The sequence below is a fragment of the Manis javanica genome, chromosome 10 (assembly GCF_040802235.1).
Source record: "Manis javanica isolate MJ-LG chromosome 10, MJ_LKY, whole genome shotgun sequence".
Lineage (NCBI taxonomy): Eukaryota > Metazoa > Chordata > Mammalia > Pholidota > Manidae > Manis > Manis javanica.
This window is the reverse complement of record NC_133165.1, coordinates 102,367,713-102,387,255: the sequence shown is the minus strand read 5'-3', so window position 1 is coordinate 102,387,255 and position 19,543 is coordinate 102,367,713. Positions and strand designations below refer to the sequence as shown.

Sequence of the window (19,543 nt, the reverse complement as noted above, 5' to 3'; positions counted from 1 at the left end):
GTGTTATTAACGCGAGACAGTCGTAGTATAGATATGGGGGTCATGTTAGAGAACGTGGGTCTTGCATTCCGGCCTTAACAGAGAGTGAGGTGCTGAGTAGGCTGGAGCATTGGCAGCAAGGATGAAAACCCTTGGTTGATGCAGCTCTACACCGTCTCTAAACTAAGCAGCAACCGGGTAGGAGACTGTGCTGGCAGCAGGTGAAAGTCAGTGTTAAAAATAAACTGTAGCTAATGGAGCTGTCCTACTTACAGGCAGAATGTCCACCTCCATGGGACCGACGCCTTCTTGGATGTATCAACACTGGCACCCAGTGGATGCCCAGCTGAAAAGGTTTGCAAGCCTCCCTAGTCCTTGCCAATGGGAAATAGGCGGCCATCACTGAGTCCTCCCTCCCTCCCTCCCTCCCTCCCTCCCTTCCTCCCTCCCTCCCTCCCTCCCTCCCTCCCTTCCTTCCTCCTTCCTTCCTTCCTTCCTTCCTTCCTTCCTTCCTTCCTTCCTTCCTTCCTTCCTTCCTTCCTTCCTTCCTTCCTCCCTCCCTCCCTCCCTCCCTTCCTCCCTCCCTTCCTTCCTGTTGGGTTGCTTTTGTCCTTGCTTAATACTTGCTTTCACTGATTGAGTGCCTGTGATATGCTGCTAAGAGCTTTGCTACCTTGTCAATGTAGCAACTGTCAGTTTCCACCAGGCAGGTAATATTCCTGTTCTACAGATGAGGAGGGTTTAAGGAGGTTAAATAGCTTGCCCAGGTCACATAGCAACTGGGCTTGGTTTCAAACTCAGGTCAGTCTCATTTCAAAGCCTGCTCTCTGAAGCATTGTGCTCTAGAGCTGTGCTCACCGCTATGGTGGAGACTAGCCACGTGCGGCTATTGACATTTCAGGTAAGTGACCTGAACTAACGTGAAATTCAGCTCCTCAGCTGTACTGGCCACGGTTCAGGGCTCAGCGTTCCCATGTGGCTAGTGGCTAGTCAGTTGGTCTGCGAGGATACAGGACATTCTACCACCTCACAAAGTTCTTTTGAAACCCGGAGCTTAGAGTTTTCCCCCTGTGTCCGTCAAAGTTTCCAATTTCCTCACTTAGAGATTTAGGTTTCTAAACCCTCCTTGCCCCTTTCCCTTGCCTTTTCTCCAAGGCACAGACAAGTGTGAAGGGAAGCCAGTTTATTTAGAAACGTTTGGAGTCTCCCTGTACATCTGTGCTCATCAGCCACCAACACCAATTTCTTGGAGGCAAGATGAGCTCATCTATTTTCTGAATTTTTATCCCCAAACAATTACTTGGTTTTCTTAGTAAGTAATGTTGGAGGCTGTACTTCCTCCTTTCCATTTCAATATTTATTTAAAATATGTGGTTTAAATTCTAGTATGATGGTAGGGAAGGGCTAATTTGTGAGACATGTTATTTCTAAATAGTTGATTGACTACATTTTAGTTTACTGTCCTTTAATGTAATGTATAAAGTTAAAAGTACTGAAGTTTTAAATTTTCTTTCGCTATATACCCTTACGGAATAATCTTTTATGGAGTGGTGGGTGAAGAAAAACCAGAGGGGGGGGCCCTTAGGGAATAATAGGTATTGATAACAATAATAATTGCCAATATTTATTGTGCACTGATGATCTCACTGAATCCTCATAATAACCTTAAAGGAAGCAGTATTATTTTTGTTTTTACAGATGGAACAAATGCAGAATGTGTTTAGTAAATTTAAGGTTTCCACAATTAGAAACCCTGGGGCTGAAACTCAGTCTGAGGCTCAAGCTGGAGCTCTAGTCATCGCCCCGTGCTGCCTCTCAAAACCATGTTTCTGGGTCAGGACAGCAGGGCTGGGCGAATTAGTTCATTCATTCATTCATACACTCACTCACTCATTTATTCACCTAGCCAACAAAAGTGGGGTGCGTGTCTACCATGCAGACAGCACTGCGGAAGGCACTGGACGTAAAGAGCTGTGACAGTGCCTGCCCCCAGGGAAGCATGGATTAGAATGAGGCAGCACCTCTGCTGTTGTAGATGAAGTTGATTATAGAGTGTGCAAACTTATGGGGGTGGGATGTCTATGTATGTGGGTGGAGCTTCTTGCCAAAAAATATTTGAGGCAAAGCAGTGTCTACTGAATTTGATGTTTCCATAAAGTCAGATCCATGGTGGTGTCGGAGAAAGACTACCTGACGTATCGTTTTTGAGAGCCTGGATCTGGCAGACACTGTCCCAGCCATGTCCACATTCTCTCGGCCTTATCAATTCCGTGCTTTGCAGCAGACATCCGGTCTCCTGTGAACCCTTCCCAGGAAGGCTGCTCCACCTGAGTGTTTACTGGGGGCTGGAAGTCCCAGGAAATTAACAGCTCCCTCCGAGTGACTGCATGTATTAGCTTCTTATTGCTGCTATAACAAATTGCCATAACCTTAGTATCTTAAAACAATACAGTTTATTGTCTTACATTTCTAGAGGTCATAAATCCAAAATTTCTGTGCTAAAATCAAAGTGTTGGTAAGTTGTGTTCCTTGGTGACTTTTTCAGTTTCTAGGAACTGTGCATGTTGCTTGGTGGGTGGCCCCCTTCCATTTCCAAAGCCAGCCAGGGCTGCTCGGGTCTTCCCACCATCTCATCCCTCTGACACTGCATCTTCTGCCTCCTTCTCCACATTGGAGGACCCTTGTGTATATTGGGCCCACCCAGATCAGCCAGAATGATTTCCTTATTTTAAAGTCAGATAGATTAGTAACCTTGATTCCAGCTGCAACTGTAATTCCCCTTGACCATGTAAGGTAACATGCTGCCAGGTCCAAAGGATTAGGAAGTGGATGTTTCTGGGGGACCATCATTCTGCCTGCCACACTGTGGTTCTTCTCCCCTTGGGGGAGAGGACTCAGAGATGAGTGTTCCACACCACATCCAGAGCTCCCCAAGGGATGAAGCTCCAGTCATCCACAATGATCTCTGGCTTGGTGACATACCCTATGTAGGGTTACCTCCCAAACATGCTACCTGAACTGGGATCCCTATCTCAGGGTCTACTTCCGGGACCAAAAATAGGGGAGCAGACAAGACAATGTCAGGTTTGCCTGTTTAATCTGCACAGTGGAGTCAACAATCCCTGATCACCTCAGGTATTTGTAAACTTCCCAAAGGAAGGGGCAGATTAGAATGTGGTAGAAGCTATGGTGGAATTAGAAGGCCCTGGGGAGAACATCTGTGTTGAAACCAGGATCTGCAAAGACCTCAGGGAGAGGCTGGACAGGCAAGCAACAGGCGGGTGTCCCACCCTGGAAGCTGGGGAGAGGGAACTGTGTGCCAAGTTTGCCAGAAAGCATTAACTTGCGAGTAACTGACTAAAGGGCTCAGATCCACAAAAACATCCCTCTTTTCAGAGGCTGCATTTTACCAGATTGATTGTCACCGCTTTGTCTCACCTGTGGAGGTGTGGTTATATGTAACTGTTCAGTGTCTCCTTGCAAGGAACAGTCTTTCTGGAGTCTTCAGCTGCACAAGCCATATTTGACTTCCAGCCTTTACAAATGCATTTGATGACATGAAAAATCAGACATACCTGCTGAACAGCTGGGCCCAAATAAGTTGTCATCAGCACAGGTCTCACAGGCTGTTCCACCAAACCCTTCCTGCAGAACACCCCACATAGATGACGTTAGACCCAAAGGGATCTGTGGGACCCAGGGAGCCCTTGGGTTTCTGACTGATGGTCTGGCCAGCGTTTGTTTCTCAAATATATCTTTCCTCTGTGCCTGTCCTGAAGCTCCTTTCTATTTCTTCCTTTATTCTTTGCTGTTCTTGTGTTTTAATGTGTTCATTAATCCCTGTGTATTTTTTCACTAAGAGTCTGCAGGTCTTCAGAAGTAGGCTGTTCTGTCAGTCCAAAGATATAAAGAGCAAGTGCTAACAGCCATGTCGTAATTTCACGCGAAAGTGAAACAAAAACTTTCAGTTTTGCATTTCTGAAGATGGCTGAGCTCCATTCTTTTCTAAAGGATTTATTTGTATTTAAATCAGCAAAGACTTGAAGCTTGCAAAAAGTCAAAATAACAAAGAAATTCTTCAATTGGCTGACCCAGTGCTTGACAGTGGGTGCTGAGGACAGCCTTTAAGAGTAGTCTGCTAATAGCGGTGGTTATTTACAGTAACAAGGACAACAATTTCTATAGCCTTGTGTAGTTTCACAAAGTATGTTCACATATATGATCTCATTCCCCTTTTTCAATAAATGTAAATTCGAACCCATTTTTCAGATGGGTACGTTTAAGGCTGAGCCGTTCACTGACTCCCTCGAAGGTCTCCAGCCTTTAAGAGGTCACTATTGCAGATTGCATACTCTTTTTACTATTATTGCTACATCTTAGAGGCTCTGTTGGTCTGTGTATGTTTAAGGAGGGACAAGGTAAGGAGATGGGGGGAGTCAGGGAGGAGGAGAATGTGGTTCAGAACTTACTTGGCAGGAGCAGCTTCCGTTTCCTTCCATGCCTTCGGCACAGCTGCCCCTGCCACTGCAGGGGGACCTCGCTCCTCCTGGGCATTCTAGGGAATCAGAGGGCTCAGATTTACTCACGTGTGACTGCACACAAACATTCTGCAAGGGTGCATTTAGCATCTACTATGTGCCACATAGTGTGCTCGTTGCCAGGGATAAGAAATAACTGAAGACCCTGCTGGCATCATGTAGGATTATGAATCACAGTGTAATCAGGAGCTGGAATAGAAGGCACCAGTCTGCCTACCATTTCTTGTGCATTTGCTATACACTTTATAATCATCTAATTAAATCATTCCCATTGCAACTCTCAGGGTTGCTTATTAGTGTTGGTTAGCAGGTGAGGAGACTGACAGTCAGAGAGATAACATAACTTACCCAAGGTCTCATACTTTATAAGATGCTATTCATAATTTAGCTCAGTCCTTAGAATGACTCTAAAGACAGGTCTCTTGATCAGTGCACTAGACAGGGTATTGAGAAGGAGTCATTTAAACTGGGTTTTGAAGGCTCAATAGGAGTTGGCCATGCTTAAAAGGGAAGGACATTTCAAGAAAAGGGGACAAACACAAGTACAAAGTCTCATAAAAGGGCATGACCTGTTCTGAGAATGGTGCAGTTTGGTGGGGCTGGAACTTGGAAATTGCTGTGTAAGTGGTGGTTGGTAAAGAATAACAGGATGGTTGGGGCCAGTTAATGAAATGCTTTGTATAGCAGGGAAATGAATTTAGACCTCACTCAGAGGCTGATTCCAACAAGCATGGGTTTTGTACTTTTGGACTGTGCTAGCCTGAACTGGAGCTTTTAGAGACATTTATTAGAGGATTTCAGTCATTCACTAAACTTTCAGGGGATGCCTACTTGTATAAACTCTTACTTTTTTCTCTATCATGATCCAAGTGCCTGACTTAAGCTTTGATTGCCGAGGCATCCATTTCCAAAGGGCATTCAATTCAAAGAGTACAATCTCAGCCAAACAACTAGGTAAAGAGGCAGACCGCCTTCTCCCACTGAGGCTCTTAGGATTTAGAGATCTTGGTTGACTTGGATAACTGACCATTTGGGCCACCTGTTTTTACTCATCCTTTGCTTTCAATTCCTGTTCATATGTTTTAAATTCAGGAATAAAGAGTGAGCCCATGAAGCTCTAGAATGCTACCCTTAACCCCAGTAAAAGCAGAACCCTTGCCCATGTGCATTTTTTCTCTCTACCCAAGACCTTGACTGTGTGGCCCAGGTATGCTCTGTACTTTCCAGGTCCTGCGAGTAATAAATATTTATTTTTTCAAAGATTCCTATGGCTGAGCTGAAGAGAATCTTGCAATCATGACAAGAACCATAGTGTTGCTGGGCAGCCGCGACTGGGGAGGTCTCCCCCTGCTTGCTAGGTGAAGCCCTAGGAGAAACCTCAACCTAGACCCGGGAGGGTTCTTGACTCTGGGCGAGAAAGAATTTTTGAGCAGGTCAGATGAGTGTAGGTAAGGAAGGAATTCATTAAAGCAAGAGCAGCAGGGAGTGGCAGCTGCCCTGCAGGCAGCAGAGAACAGATAAAGTGCAGAGGGAAACAGGGAAAATTCTTGGCGTAGGGCAGATTCCCTTGCCAGCTTCTGAACCCCGGGTTACCCGGCATCCTGTGTCTGCTTGGATCTGCACAGCATGGGGACTAGCCCCTACCCCTCTAGGATTTGGGGGAGCCATGGAGCACAGGATGGAGTGAGATTATGTTCTGAGAACTTCCCAAAGAAAGGAGATTTTCAGGCAGGCTGCTAAGAGCCGACAGCACAGCAGCAGTTCTGCCCAGGTCCCCCACGCGACAGAAACATGCAGGCCCAAACGTGAGCTCTCAGCAGCCCCTTCCTACTTATCAGGAGTAAAGTGGAGACAGAGTGAAGGCTTGGAAAGAAAATGAGATAGCAAAGAGACAAACTGCAATAATTTGAGCAGCGAGAAAGCTTTATTTAAGGCAAAAAGGTGCACACTTGGAGAAAGGAGATTGTGGGCTAGCTCAGAGAGGAGGCGCCCTGAGAGTTTGAGGAGTCTGTCTTTAAGGCTTTCCAGAATGGGACAAAGGGCAGAGGTGGGTTGTTGGGCATAGGCTTGATTTGTGGTCTCAAGGTGCTTATCTCTGGTGAGAGATGCCACGTCTCTTCCCTCTGTTATCAATCCTCCAGCTAATTCTGCTAAACAAACCCAACACAAGGGATTTATTTATCCTGTTCTTCTCCAAGATAGTGGTCACCCTCAAGCAGCGGGGACATCTCAGTTAAGATTGCCAGCCCTGCCTTAAGATAGGCTATTGGGCTACTGTCTGATTACCAGAGAACACGTTAGGAATCTTACTTCTCAACTCTCTGCTTTTTTTTTTTTGAGAGGGCATCTCTCATATTTATTGATCAAATGGTTGTTAACAACAATAAAATTCTGTATAGGGGGGTCAATGCTCAATGCACAATCATTAATCCATCTCAAGCCTAATTCTCGTCAGTCTCCAATCTTCTGAAGCATAACGAACAAGTTCTTACATGAACAAATTCTTACATAGTGAATAAGTTCTTACATGGTGAACAGTACAAGGGCAGTCATCACAGAAACTTTCGGTTTTGATCACGCATTATGAACCATAAACAATCAGGTCAAATATGAATATTCATTTGATTTTTATACTTGATTTATATGTGGATCCCACATTTCTCCCTTTATTATTATTATTATTATTTTTATTTTTAATAAGATGCTGAAGTGGTAGGTAGATGCAAGATAAAGGTAGAAAACTTATCAACTCTCTGCTTTTTAAAATAGGATCTTAGCCTTAGGATGGGGTCCCTCCTGTTCTTACTCTACTGTTTATATCTCAGCATTTTTCATCATAGGCAGGAAAAGTTAATCATGATGCTTGTTCCATGTCCCTGTCCTGCCTCAACAGGAGCTGGTGCAACCACATGGCTATCGATAGGTAAGCTGAGACCAGAACAAAACACTACTATGTGCCAAGCATTACATGTTGGGGCAAATGAACATTTAGCTAGAAAGTCAGATATTACCATGTCCAAAATCAAATAGAGGATTCAAAGTAATGGTAAGTGACAGAAGCTTAAGGTACTGCTTTAATGAGGATGAGAAACAATTTGTCTTTTTATAATGACTGTTGTTGGCACACAGGCGCACAGCTGACATGGATCTGATGCTGATTTGGGTGAGTTCTGACTGTTAAGAAAAAGGATCTGGAGCAGCAAGCTCTAGGCAGCAATCATGTGATGGCCACGAACTGTGGTTGTATGAATGAGGCAGGATCAAAGGTTATCCCAAATTAAAGTTAGTAAGGCGATCACAGTTCTAGGTAACAACAGAAGATGTATGTATTTACTACTCAGAGCAATCCTCTGAACTCAAGCCCTGTTTTTAGCCCCATTTTCTAGATGAGGAAACTGAGGCACAGGCTAGAGTGACTTGCCCAAAGTCATCCAGCTGGCAAGGGGTAACGAGGAGCTCACTTACCCATCCTCTCCTGGCAGTGTCCACTTTCCTGCCCTCCCTCTCCCCTTGCCCCCATCTTTGTCCAAAGCTGTCCAGTGCCACAGGCTTGCTCTGCCATACATACTCTGAGAAATCAGCATCCACAGAAAATGAAAATGCAGTTCTTAGAAAAGGGGCTTCTAACCAGAGAGAAGCAGGTCTCCCAAAGAAACCCCAATGGCTTACTTGAGTTACAAGTCTCATTGTTTAAAAAAACATTTATATTTTGCAGGTCCAGGACAGTGAATGAGATTCTTATGTCTCCTCTGTTCCTTTCCTGCATGCAGAGCGTTAGCAAACTACAGGGTCTAGGTGACACATTTTGAGCTCACGGTCTTCCTTCCCACCACGGTGGCAGAGCCAGGCCTTGACCCCTGGCAGGCGATCCAAAGTCTACTCCACTGTTCATCACTATGCTATGTACTCATCCAGCCCTGCTGTAAACCAGAGTCACAGCACTCTGTAAAACAGAGTAACAGGAGTGCTTACGAGGTGAGCAAAGGAGAAGATACCCTGACATGTGGCTAGTATTTATAAATCACTCGTTGGTTTGGGCCGCTCTAACCAGCTAGGGCAGTGGTGATGTGTGAGATGCCATGTTGTCACGAAAAAGCCCCCACTTTGCAATGAGAATGTTCTGGGTTTGAACCTCAGCACAACTCTTTGCTGGCCGTATCCCTTTGGGAAAGTTAATGCCTGGCTCTGAGATTCAGTTCAAGTGTCTTGCTAGCAGGTTGTGATACAGATTGAAAATATTAGCTGCTCAATAAATGGGGGGTTGTTATTATTCAGAGTGGATACTCTTCATCTGTTTCATTTCCTATTCTTTCAGGTTGGCATTATAACAACACTCAGGTAATTAATTACTGGGCACCTGATTGAATCAGGTCCATGTAAGGTCCTGGGTATACAGGGTATGCACACAGACCTGGTCCCTATTTTCATGGGCCTACCGTCTGGTGGGAGAGAGCCATGAATCAACAATCAGAAAAATACTGGTTCGCAGACTGGGATGAGGGTTGCCAGGAGAGGAGCCCTAGAGCTCTCCCTAGTCCACCTACTGGACACTCCCAACATTACCTCAACCTACCTAACCCTGAGGGGCCTGACAGATCTGGTCTCAAAGAGGGCAACAGCCAGATCATTAAAGAAGGGCCTTGTTAAGGACTGTGGTCTTTATCCTAAAAGCAGCAGCAGGAGGGAGGGATGAAGAGGAGGCCAAGGGCCTAATCCAGCAGGTACCAGGTATGAACTTCGAAGCTCATCCGAAACCCAAGTGTAGCACTTACATTCACAGGGCCAAGCACCACGAGAGTGTTGCCACATATCATTGGCTATCAGACAGGTCTTCTCCCATTTCCTTTGATTCTAGGTCCTTCTTGGGCTGAGATAGTATTTTGGGAACCAGGCCTAACTCTGGGCAGGACCAGAAAGACAGACAGGTGACAGCTCTGCCACCATTTCCTCCCTTGGCCCCTGTGCCTGTCCCTAGGGCTAGGCATGCACGGTGCTCTCTGAATGAGCCCCAGCTTGCACTGTGGGTGGGCTCAGGAGAGCACAGGGCCTCCTCTACTCTGAGCCTCTGCAACTGGTGCCACCTTGCAGAAGTGCTGTCCCCAGCATTTTCAGTTTTGCAGGCAACAATGTTTGATTCCGTCTCCCACACTGGCATTCCACTCAGTCGTTTCCTCCATGCATTGAGCAGCTTCCTTCCCTTCTCACATTCCTTCTCCCTGGCACCAGCAGACTACTGCCCACTGCCCCACGTGTGCCCTCCTCTCCACACCTTGCTGTATCCTCCCAACCTCAGAGACGCTCTCCTTGACCCCTCCTCTGAGGCAGACTCGACTCTTCTATCCTCTGGCTGTTTCTTCCACTTGGCCCGTGTCTTGTGATAACACAGAGCAGAAAGTGGGGCAGAGTCATCTATTCAGAAGATAACTACATTCTAGCCTACAGTCTGATCACAGAGGAAATGGGGAGCTTCCCCCACCCCAGCTCCCAAGTATGTGACACTGTGTCTAGGATGCCTGGGTCTTCTTTTATCTTAAGAGACACTTAGCAAGACTTTCTTTTTAAAAATGTAGGCAGGTGTTCCACTAAGGGTGATTCACTGGAGCAGCTGTTCCTGATCACCTGGGAAGGGGGATTGTTACAAAGGCAGATACCCGGGCCCTCCTCTCCAGGTACGGTAGCCATGAAAATGCACCTCTCAGATCTCCACTGTGGGAGCATCACTTCCCTGAGACCCACCAACCTGTTCATGAAGCCACACTCCCCACGACTGCTTCCAGCCAGTGGCTGAGCAGGACAGGGGCACTGGGGCAGGCCCTTCCCTGCAGGGAGGACTCCTCTGATGGGGGACTTTGGCTAGAGTGCTCCCCATCAGCTTCACCAGATTTTCTTGGCACTACACGTAGTCTGGGACTTTTCCCTCTAGCCTTCCTTCGTTCCCTCTTTTATTCACAAGGGTCAGGCTTGTATCCTTGTCTGATGACCCCCTTGCTTCTCCTGGCTTCTTTCTCAGTTTACCTCTTCCTTCTTTTAATTAATCTCTTGCATCTCTAGCTCTGATTTGCAGATGACCTGGGCTAATACACCAGGGCATAGAGAGCTTTTGTGTAAATTAGAAAAAGCCTCCTCCACCCCTCATGCCCTTGTAATGACATCCCCACAGACATTAGGCTTGGCAAGCAGATGAAACTTAAAATATATCAAGAGATGGCTCTTTCTCGGGCTGGAGTGGCTTGGTGAGCCAAGGATGGGCTGGATTTCAGTCCAGACTCACTCCATTGGCCAAGAATAACCTGTTAGAATTTTATGCAAAGTCTGGCATTTGGGTGGGTGCAAGACCCAGGAATATGTATTTTTAATAGGCTTGACCATAACTGTACTACCAACTACTGGGTATTTTGGAGGAATTAATGTGGATTGTCTCCACATTAGGGCAGGGAGAAGATGGAGGCTTTTATACTTCCCAGGCTGTTGGGAGGTGGTGAGTTGATGGGCCTCTGCATGGGGATTGTTGGTGGTGCTTGGCCTGGGCACTGGCCAGGGCCCTTGGTGCTTCAGCAGGGCTTTGCTGTGGATGAGCTTGGCAAGAAGGGAGCGCCTGGAGACTTAAGTGGACCAAGACTTGCTTCAGAGGCAATTGCAGCCCTGGGCAGCTGGTAAAGGCCAGTGTCCTGTCTTCATGGAGCTTATATTTTAGTGTTTTGGTTAACACTGGGAACACAACGTCAACAAGTACACTCCTTGGCATCAGGGAAGTCTACTTCCATCATTTAGAAATTACTTTTCCATCAGAAAAAGGCAGGAATAAGAGAAGGACCATCTCTACAGATTTTATAGACACCAAAAGAATAACAAGCAGATACTATGAACAACTTTATGTCAATCAACTTGATAATATAGATGAGACAGACAAAGTTATTGAAAATCACAAACTGCCAAAGATCACTCAAGAGGACATGGATAACCTGAAGACCCTTATATCTATTTAAGAAGTTGAATTTGAAGTTAAAATCCTTCCCGCAAAGAAAACTCCATGCCAGATGGTTTCACTGGTAAACCTTACATTTAAGAAAGAAAGAAACACCAGTCATACAAGAACTCTTCCAGGTAATTGAAGAAGAGTGAAAACTTCCCAGTTTATTCTGTATGGAGAACATTATTACTCTCATTCCAAAACCTGACAAATACATTACCAGGAAAGAAAACTATAGACCAACTTCCCTAATGAACATAGGTCACAAAATTCTTCAACTATCTAAAACAAAATTTTAGCCACTGTATCTAAGTAGATACAAAATGGCTAATACATCACAGTCAGTACAATAGTGTAAGAAAAAAACAAAATACATTCAGATTGGAAAAGAAGTAAAATTGTCTCATTCTCAGATAACATTATTATCTACATAGAAAATCCAAAAGAATCTTCAAAAACTTATTACAATGAACACATAAGTTAATAATCTCTCAGGATACAAGGTCAAGATACAAAAATCAATTGTATTTACTTAATTAAGCGAGCAAGGAACAACTGGCAATTGAAATAAAGATACCATTAAACCTAGCATCAAAAGCCTGGAAGAACTTAGGTCTGAACAATAAAAATTATGCAAAATCTTTTAGCTGAAATCTTTAAAACACTGACTACCAAAATAAACGAAGTCCTACATAAATAGAGACATACAGTGTGGTTACTGATTAGAAGATTCAATACTTTTAAGATGTCAGTTTCCCCTAAAGTGATCTATAGATTCATTGTAATTCCAGTTAAAATCCTAGCAGGATATTTTGATAGATACTGACAAACTGATTCTAAACTTTACATGGAAAAGCAAAGGAACTAGGATAACAAAGATACTTTTGGAAATGACCAAGTTGGAGGACTTATACTACCTGATTTCAAGGCTTTACTGAAAAACTACAATAATCATGACAGTATAGTATGGTGAAGGGTAGTCATATAGCTCAATGAAACAGAATAGAGTCCAGAAATAGACCCACACATAGATGGTTAATTGATTTTCTACAATAGTCCAAAGGCAGTTCAATGGGGACAGAATAGTCTTTTCAAGAAATGATGCTGGAATTATTGAATATCTGTATGTAAAGAAATGAACCATATTTAAAGTCATATACAAAAATTAACTTGAAATGGACTATAGACCTAAATGTAATACCTAAAATTATAAGGCTTCTAGAAGAAAATATGTGACATTAAGTTAGGCAAAGATTTCTAGATATGATACAAGAAAACACTCTCTATAAAAGAAATATTGATATATTTGACCTCATAAAAATTAAGAATGTGTGCTCTTCAAAAGACACTGTTGAGAGTGAAAAGACAAGGCACAGACTGTGATGAAATATTTACAGATCACATATCAAATAAAGGACTTGTATCTCAAATATTTAAAGAACTCTCAAAACTCAGTACTAAAAAAACAAACAACTTGGAAGATACAGGACCAGCCAATAATCACACAAAAACATGCAAATTAAAATGGGCTGCACAAAATGCCACTGCACCTACTAGAATGGCTAAAATTAAAAAGAATAACCTGATTGTACCAATTGCTGCAAGGAAGCCAAGCAATTGGAACCCTCATGCATTGTTGGTAGGGCTGAAAAAAATGATGCATACGCTTTGGAAAACAGCTTGTAGTTTCTTAAAAAGTTAAGCACACATTCACTATACAGTCTGGGACTCCCACTTCTGGGTATTTACCCAAGAGAAATGAAAGCTTATGTTCATACAAAAACCTGCACATGAGTGTCCATGATGGCTTTATTATTTGCACAGACTGGAAACAAACCCAAATGTTCTTCAGCTGGTGAGTAGAAAAACTGGTTAATGGCAGACTATGAAGTACTAAAAAAATGAATTATTGACATGTATAATAACAACCCAGACAAAGCTCAAATGTGTCATGCTAAGCGAAAGATGCCACATGCAAAGAGGTATGGATTGTAGGACTCCAATTATAGGACACAGAGGTAAAATTAAAAGTACAGAAAATGTCAAATTTGCCAGAGCTCAGGAGTTGGGGGAGACCTTGACAACAAAGGGAATTTTGGGGAGATGACAACACTCTTCTCTGTCTTAATTGTGATGGTTATTACACAATGGTTTAGGTTTGTCCAAGCTCACATGACTGGATGCTGAAGAGGGTGAGTTTTACTGTGCGTAAATGGTGACTTAAGAAAGGGCTGCTTTTAAACACGTGGCAAGTTATACAATTTCCTGTCTTCAATCTCTACATCTTTTCCTTTGAATACTTTAGTGTAGTTCAAGAATATCCCTGTGCAGGAAGCATTTCTTCAGGTCCAAATAACCATTCAGCAACTGTTACTGAACACCTGCCACAGGCCAGATGGTGATCTAAAAAAAACCAAGTTGACTTGCTTTTGTTTCCTTTCTGTGATGTCCTTGCCTTTTATTGTCATTGTTATTATTAGCAATCTAGGTTCTTGGTGGAATGCCAAGTATGTTATAGATATTATCTTAATATATTTAATCTGCACAGCTACAAACTAGGAATCTTCACCCCATGAAGTGGTTATTATCACTGCTTTATCTAGGAGGACACTGAGGCAGAGAAAGGACAGGGGACAAGGTCACACAGCCAACAGGCTCAGAGGTAAGGATTCCTATCCAACTCTTACTTTAAAGGCTTGTAAGGGTACTTTTCTGTATGGATAGCTTATAATTATTTAACATAGGCTGGAATGTTTTTATAAGCCATTCATTTAATTAATTAATTCATTCAAGATTTGTTGAGCATCTTATTTTCAAAAGCTGGTAATGTCTTCTTGTGGTATTTCCACAAGAAAGTGAAATAAGGTTTGCATGGGACAGAAAGGAGCCTGCATGCCTCCTGCTTTGGGCAGGAAGGTCCAGGTGGGGCTGGCCCAGTGTTTGGGGTTATTTCTGAGGAGGTGCCCTCACACATACTTCTCTTTGAAATGTGCAGCCTGCTCCATTCAGGGCCCACTGGGTATCTGTCTGTGGCTGTACTGAGGCAGCAGGCTTCTGTTGGTTGGGAATTAATTTGCTGTCTCTTGGGGTTGTCCTGAGCTTTAACATCACCTATTCGATGTTTCGTCCTGGCTCAGCCCCCTGTTCAGTGGCCTGTGGCTCAGCAGGCTAAATACTTACTCTTAGGGACTTAATGTCTATGCCCCCAATTCATATGCTGAAGCCCTAAACCCCAATGTGATGGTATTTCAAGGTGGGGTCTTTGGGAGATCATTAGGTTTAGACAGGATCATGAAGATAGAGACCCCAATATGGGATTAGTGTCCTTATGAATATGAGGGACCAGAGCTTTCTCTCTCTACCACACAAGGACAGTGGACAAGTGGTCCCCTGCAAGCCATGGAGAAGATTCTCACCAGGAACCAAGCCTACAGCACCTTGATCTTAGACTTCCCAGCCCCCAGACCTATGGGAAATAAATGTCTGTTGTTATTGATTCTGTTATAGCAGACAAAGCAGATGAAGACTAGCTTCCCCACTCTCCTGACAGACAGGCCTTTGCTTTTCCCTGAGGCATCAGTGACCTGTGAGGTGCACAGAAAGGCAGACAACTGTGGGAAGAAGAAGAATAGATTTAAGATATGTCAAAAAAGAGATGCACAGAAATGTCCCTACCAAACTGCTTACACTGTGTAAGGAGTGGGTTATCAGCGCAGTGGTAGATGAATAGAATTTGTCGAGCACCTTTTATTGCTAAGCTCTTTGAATGCATGGTCTCATTCTTGTACCAACTGGAGGGGAGGAAGGTATTATCATTATTATTGTCACTCTCATCACTTTCATCATCACTCCAGGTTGTAGATCAGAAAACTGAGGCTCACAGAGGTAAACAGATTGCCCAGGATCACATGGTTGGTAAGCATGGGCACTGCCACTGCATTCAGGCCCGACTCGAGGTTTTGAGCACTCAAGCGCTGAGCAGAGCGTGCAAGGTCAGTGCCTTCACGTATACATCAAACCAAGACCAACCCCTGAAATAAAAAGGCTGGGCAGTGATCTGAGAACCACACAAGACAGAAATGATCACTAGCATATTCTGAATGTCTCCCAGCTGCCAGGCACATCCCAAGGCTTTATATGCACTAGCGTACTTAGTCCTCAGCGTGCTCTCTGGAGGGAGGTGTATTAACATCATCATCTCCATTTTATAGATGAAGCCAAAGGACAGGTCTACCAAATAAAGTATAGAATTGCAGATGGACAATGAATACGTTTTTAGAATAAGTATATCTCAAATACAGTATGCATATTTGTTGATTATCTGCAATTAAATTAACAGGGTGCCTTCTTTTATTATTTGCTAAATAACAACCTGACTTCCATATGCAGACTTATCAAAAAAGTAAGGCCTCGGAATGAGAATGTGGTAAAGCTGGGCCTGGAAGCCAGAGACTTTCAAGTTGCATGCCATTGTCCTGTAAATCCACACTGCCTCTGTTAAAGGTCAGAACTAGGGGGAGCCCAAGTGTCACAGACGGCGACAGGCACCTGGCTCATGGTGGATGGTAGTTTCAGGAATAGGCTAGTAGGGAGTCAGGCACCTCCCCAGCAGTTGATTTGACAACACAACTGGCTGTTTAGGAAAGCAGGAGAGAGTCATGCATTTAAGCAAAGGCTCTGCAGTGAGATAGTCCCTGTTTCCTAGTCTGGCTCTGCACTTAGCTGGCTTTCTTTGGGGAGGTTGCAAACTCCTCAAAGTCCCAGGGTCCTCACCTGGGCCCTCAGGATGACTGGTCCCCTTGTCTCATTTTCCGTCCCTTTCCTGTATTAACCTGTAAGGTTTGTGGAGGTAGGGACTGGGCCTAGCATATATGTGATGAAATGTTGCACATAGTAGGTGCTCAATAATTGCTTGATCGTTATGAATTGGCCAATGCTGGAGGAACTTTGGGAAAAAATAGCAGGAGTGTGAGTGTGGAGAGTCCTCATTCTATGTCTTAGATGGAATGTTTTAAGTTAAAAAATGTTATGAAGGTGACTTGTTTGGTTTTTAAATAAAACTTTTAAGGCAAATGTGTAAATTTCCTTCCTTCTTTTCAAATCATTTTCTATCACCTCAGGTCCTTACTTGGAAAGAAGTTGGTGAAATTGACATTCTCAGCAACTGTGCTGGAAAGAGAGATTACAGAATTTGCTACAAGGGCACTTTTCTGAGGCATTGTGAGGCTCAAGTAACTGATAAGGCTATTTTCGGTCATTATCACCTTTTCCTTTGGTCACTGCTACTCCGGTGGTCTCCTGCACTGCGACTTTCCTCGCACAGGAGGCTTACCCATGATGAGCTGTCAGCAAATCATTTACTGTTCTGTTGCTTTAAAGGAAGATAATAAACTTCCTGGCCAGCCAGAGGCCAGGGACCTCCCTGTAACTTTATCTCCCAAGGAACTCTAGAGGTGCCTAATCCATGTCACCCCCTTTGTTTAGAAGCTTGGCTCACGTGCCAGGCAGAGAATATGTCCTGGTATTCCATTTATAGCTCCATTTGAAATAGTCTGTCTGGGAAACTGATGTAAAATAGGTTCCTCATGTGAATCCAGCATTATTGGCCCCTCCAAGCCAAAAAAGAATGCCGAACAGAGTCGTTTCAAATCCATAGAGTCTGTTATTTGCAACCTATGCAGTGAAGGGCAAGGAAAATACAACAGGAAAGAAAAAGACGTCTGAAAAATGCAAATAACACGATACCAAAAATAAATGCGTATAGTCTGATGCCATTGACCTCAACAAGAAGAATTAAGAACTTTTCCCTTTGAAATAATCAGATTGTTTTGGTTACAGTCGAGTTGCTGTGTGATCCCTCTGTTCACATACTTTCTCCAGTACTTCGGACTTGTTGCACAAATCTGTTGAAGTTCGTGGCAGAATAAAAAGAACTAGGATGTTCAAATAAGAAAATCTGTTTCCTCTCCAACAGAATATTGGTTGCTCAAATGTAGTTAAGTTTCAAGGTTAAAAATATGTTTTTGTGCCAATGAGATAAGACTTCCATCTACAGATTTATCAAGCAGCCCAGATTAAATCTGGGTAGAAACACATGCCTTATGTCAGGATGACATATTTTGTTCCCCGAGTGAGAATTTATGCCTTAGTCTTAATTTTGGAAGAGGAGCAATTTTTTTTCAATGAGCTTTTCTGTGTTTTCTGTTTTCAGAATTGATCACAGAGTTGTTTCCTAAATTTAGTAAGGTACCACAGAAATAATTTTAAAAGTAACTCAGGGGCAATGAGTATTAATGGCTTGTTGATGCATTGAAAGGAAGTGGATGCTGCACTTGCCTTGGAAAGAAGGCCATTCCAGCACTTCCTCAAAAAGAAGGACGGACCCACGTCAGCAGCTCCGAAATGGCCTTATCCTTGCGGAAATGTAAAGTGATAGTCAAGATCTCATTTGTCATCACCACAAAATGTCAGAGGTGAAATAGACAGCCAAGTAGAGGATTTATCTCTTTCCTGAGCCAGAGGAAGGAAGCCTTTCGAGACATTTAGTATGTTTGGGAGATGAAGATAAAGGGAAGAACCCTCCTGCAGAACCAGCATCCAGGCCTCGGTTTTCGTGTTTTGCTTCTCTGGCCTCGAGACCTATCAGAAGGAAGTGCGTGAACCTTCAAGGAGTCCCCTCAGATTCCTTCTGTCCCAAGACTTTGCCACATCTGCACATAGCACAGGGCGATGGCATGAAACACACTGCAGATTTTGAATCCCGTTTGCCTGCTCATGTTTTATGAGTTACCCACTGTTTAAAAAGGGACCACAGAAAGGGTGTCATTTTAATTGCCTTTCATAAGCAGAAGTCTACTTTGACTGTGACACACTCATTGTTTATTTATGAAGCATTTAATAAAGTCCTTCTTTGTATTACTCTGCCAAGTCCTTTCACCGATATGAATGTTTTAAAATCTCGATTACAGTTTTGTGAAGGAGGTCTTTTTAATTTGACAGCTAAGAAGACTGAGGCATAAGCAGGAAGCAATATGCCCGAACCAGTAATGATGGAGCTAGATTCCATCCTGAACCGGGGGAGCCTCTGGTCTCCTGGCTGTGGTCTGCCATTCATTACACCGGACAGGCTGACCTTGGTGACTATATCTTGGTCAAAGCCTTTTCTTGTCTATGGTGTGTCTGATTAATAACTTAGCATCAAGTTAGTTTTTGTGGGCTAGAAAGAGAAAAGCAAAGCTAGAAGTTCTTTCTGTTATCTCAGGATGTCTGTGAGAACTAGATGTGATCGTGACCACATTTGGCACTAAAAAAGATCTCAAAATCTGGCAGTCTCGGTTAATCACTTGATTCTGATGCAAAAGACTCCCAGAAACTTGCAGTGCTAATGGGCAAGAGTTAAAGTGAGAATAGAGGAGTTAACAGAGAGAAGGGCTAGGGTATCCTAGATCTCAAAACTTGACCTTTCCAGTGGAAGGAGCATAAGGCAGGCATGCACTGGGAGGGCTGAAGGGAACTACCAATCAAAAGGTAAACTAGAAGCACATTTGGAGGCTCTCTCTCTTTGACAAGCTCTGCTCCAGGCATTGGGGCAGCAGAGAAAGGAAGCAAGTTTTGGTGCCAGATAGCCCTGAACTTGAACTTGCTTTATCATTTACCAGCTCAAAAGAAACTGGCAAGAAACAACCTTCAAATCTCTGACTCCTTATAGGTAAGATACAGATAAAAATGCCTACCTCAAATATTTGTTTTAGACATTAAATTAGATAATACAGACCAAGTATCTCTCTGGTAACTAATGTCAGCAGTGTTGAGCAAATGGAAGCTATTATTTAATCATTTGTTAAAAAAACCAGGAGTCAAGATTGCACATACAATGTGGGCTCAACTATTTAGAAGCCCTGTGGAAGAAAAGACCAGAGAAATAAGACAAACTACTTAGGATTAACTATGTGTGACTGATCACATGTTGCTGTATTTTCTTTTTTGATACCGTTCCTAACTTTACAAGCTGTATACAATTTGCTTGTGTTATATTAATCAGAAAAACCAAAGCAAA

General features: G+C 43.5%; 1 protein-coding gene across 7 annotated transcripts in view; it reads right to left on the bottom strand.

Moving 5' to 3' along the window:
* STAB2 (stabilin 2) overlaps positions 1-19,543 on the bottom strand; it is a 142,480-nt gene that overhangs the window by 114,570 nt on the left and 8,367 nt on the right. For all 7 annotated transcript variants that reach the window (XM_073213732.1, XM_073213731.1, XM_073213726.1 and 4 more), the window contains 2 exons: positions 4,449-4,534; positions 3,555-3,624 (listed from right to left, as the gene is read on the bottom strand). In XM_073213732.1, the coding sequence (XP_073069833.1) occupies positions 3,555-3,624; positions 4,449-4,534 (156 nt within the window). The remainder of the gene's footprint in view (positions 1-3,554; positions 3,625-4,448; positions 4,535-19,543) is intronic.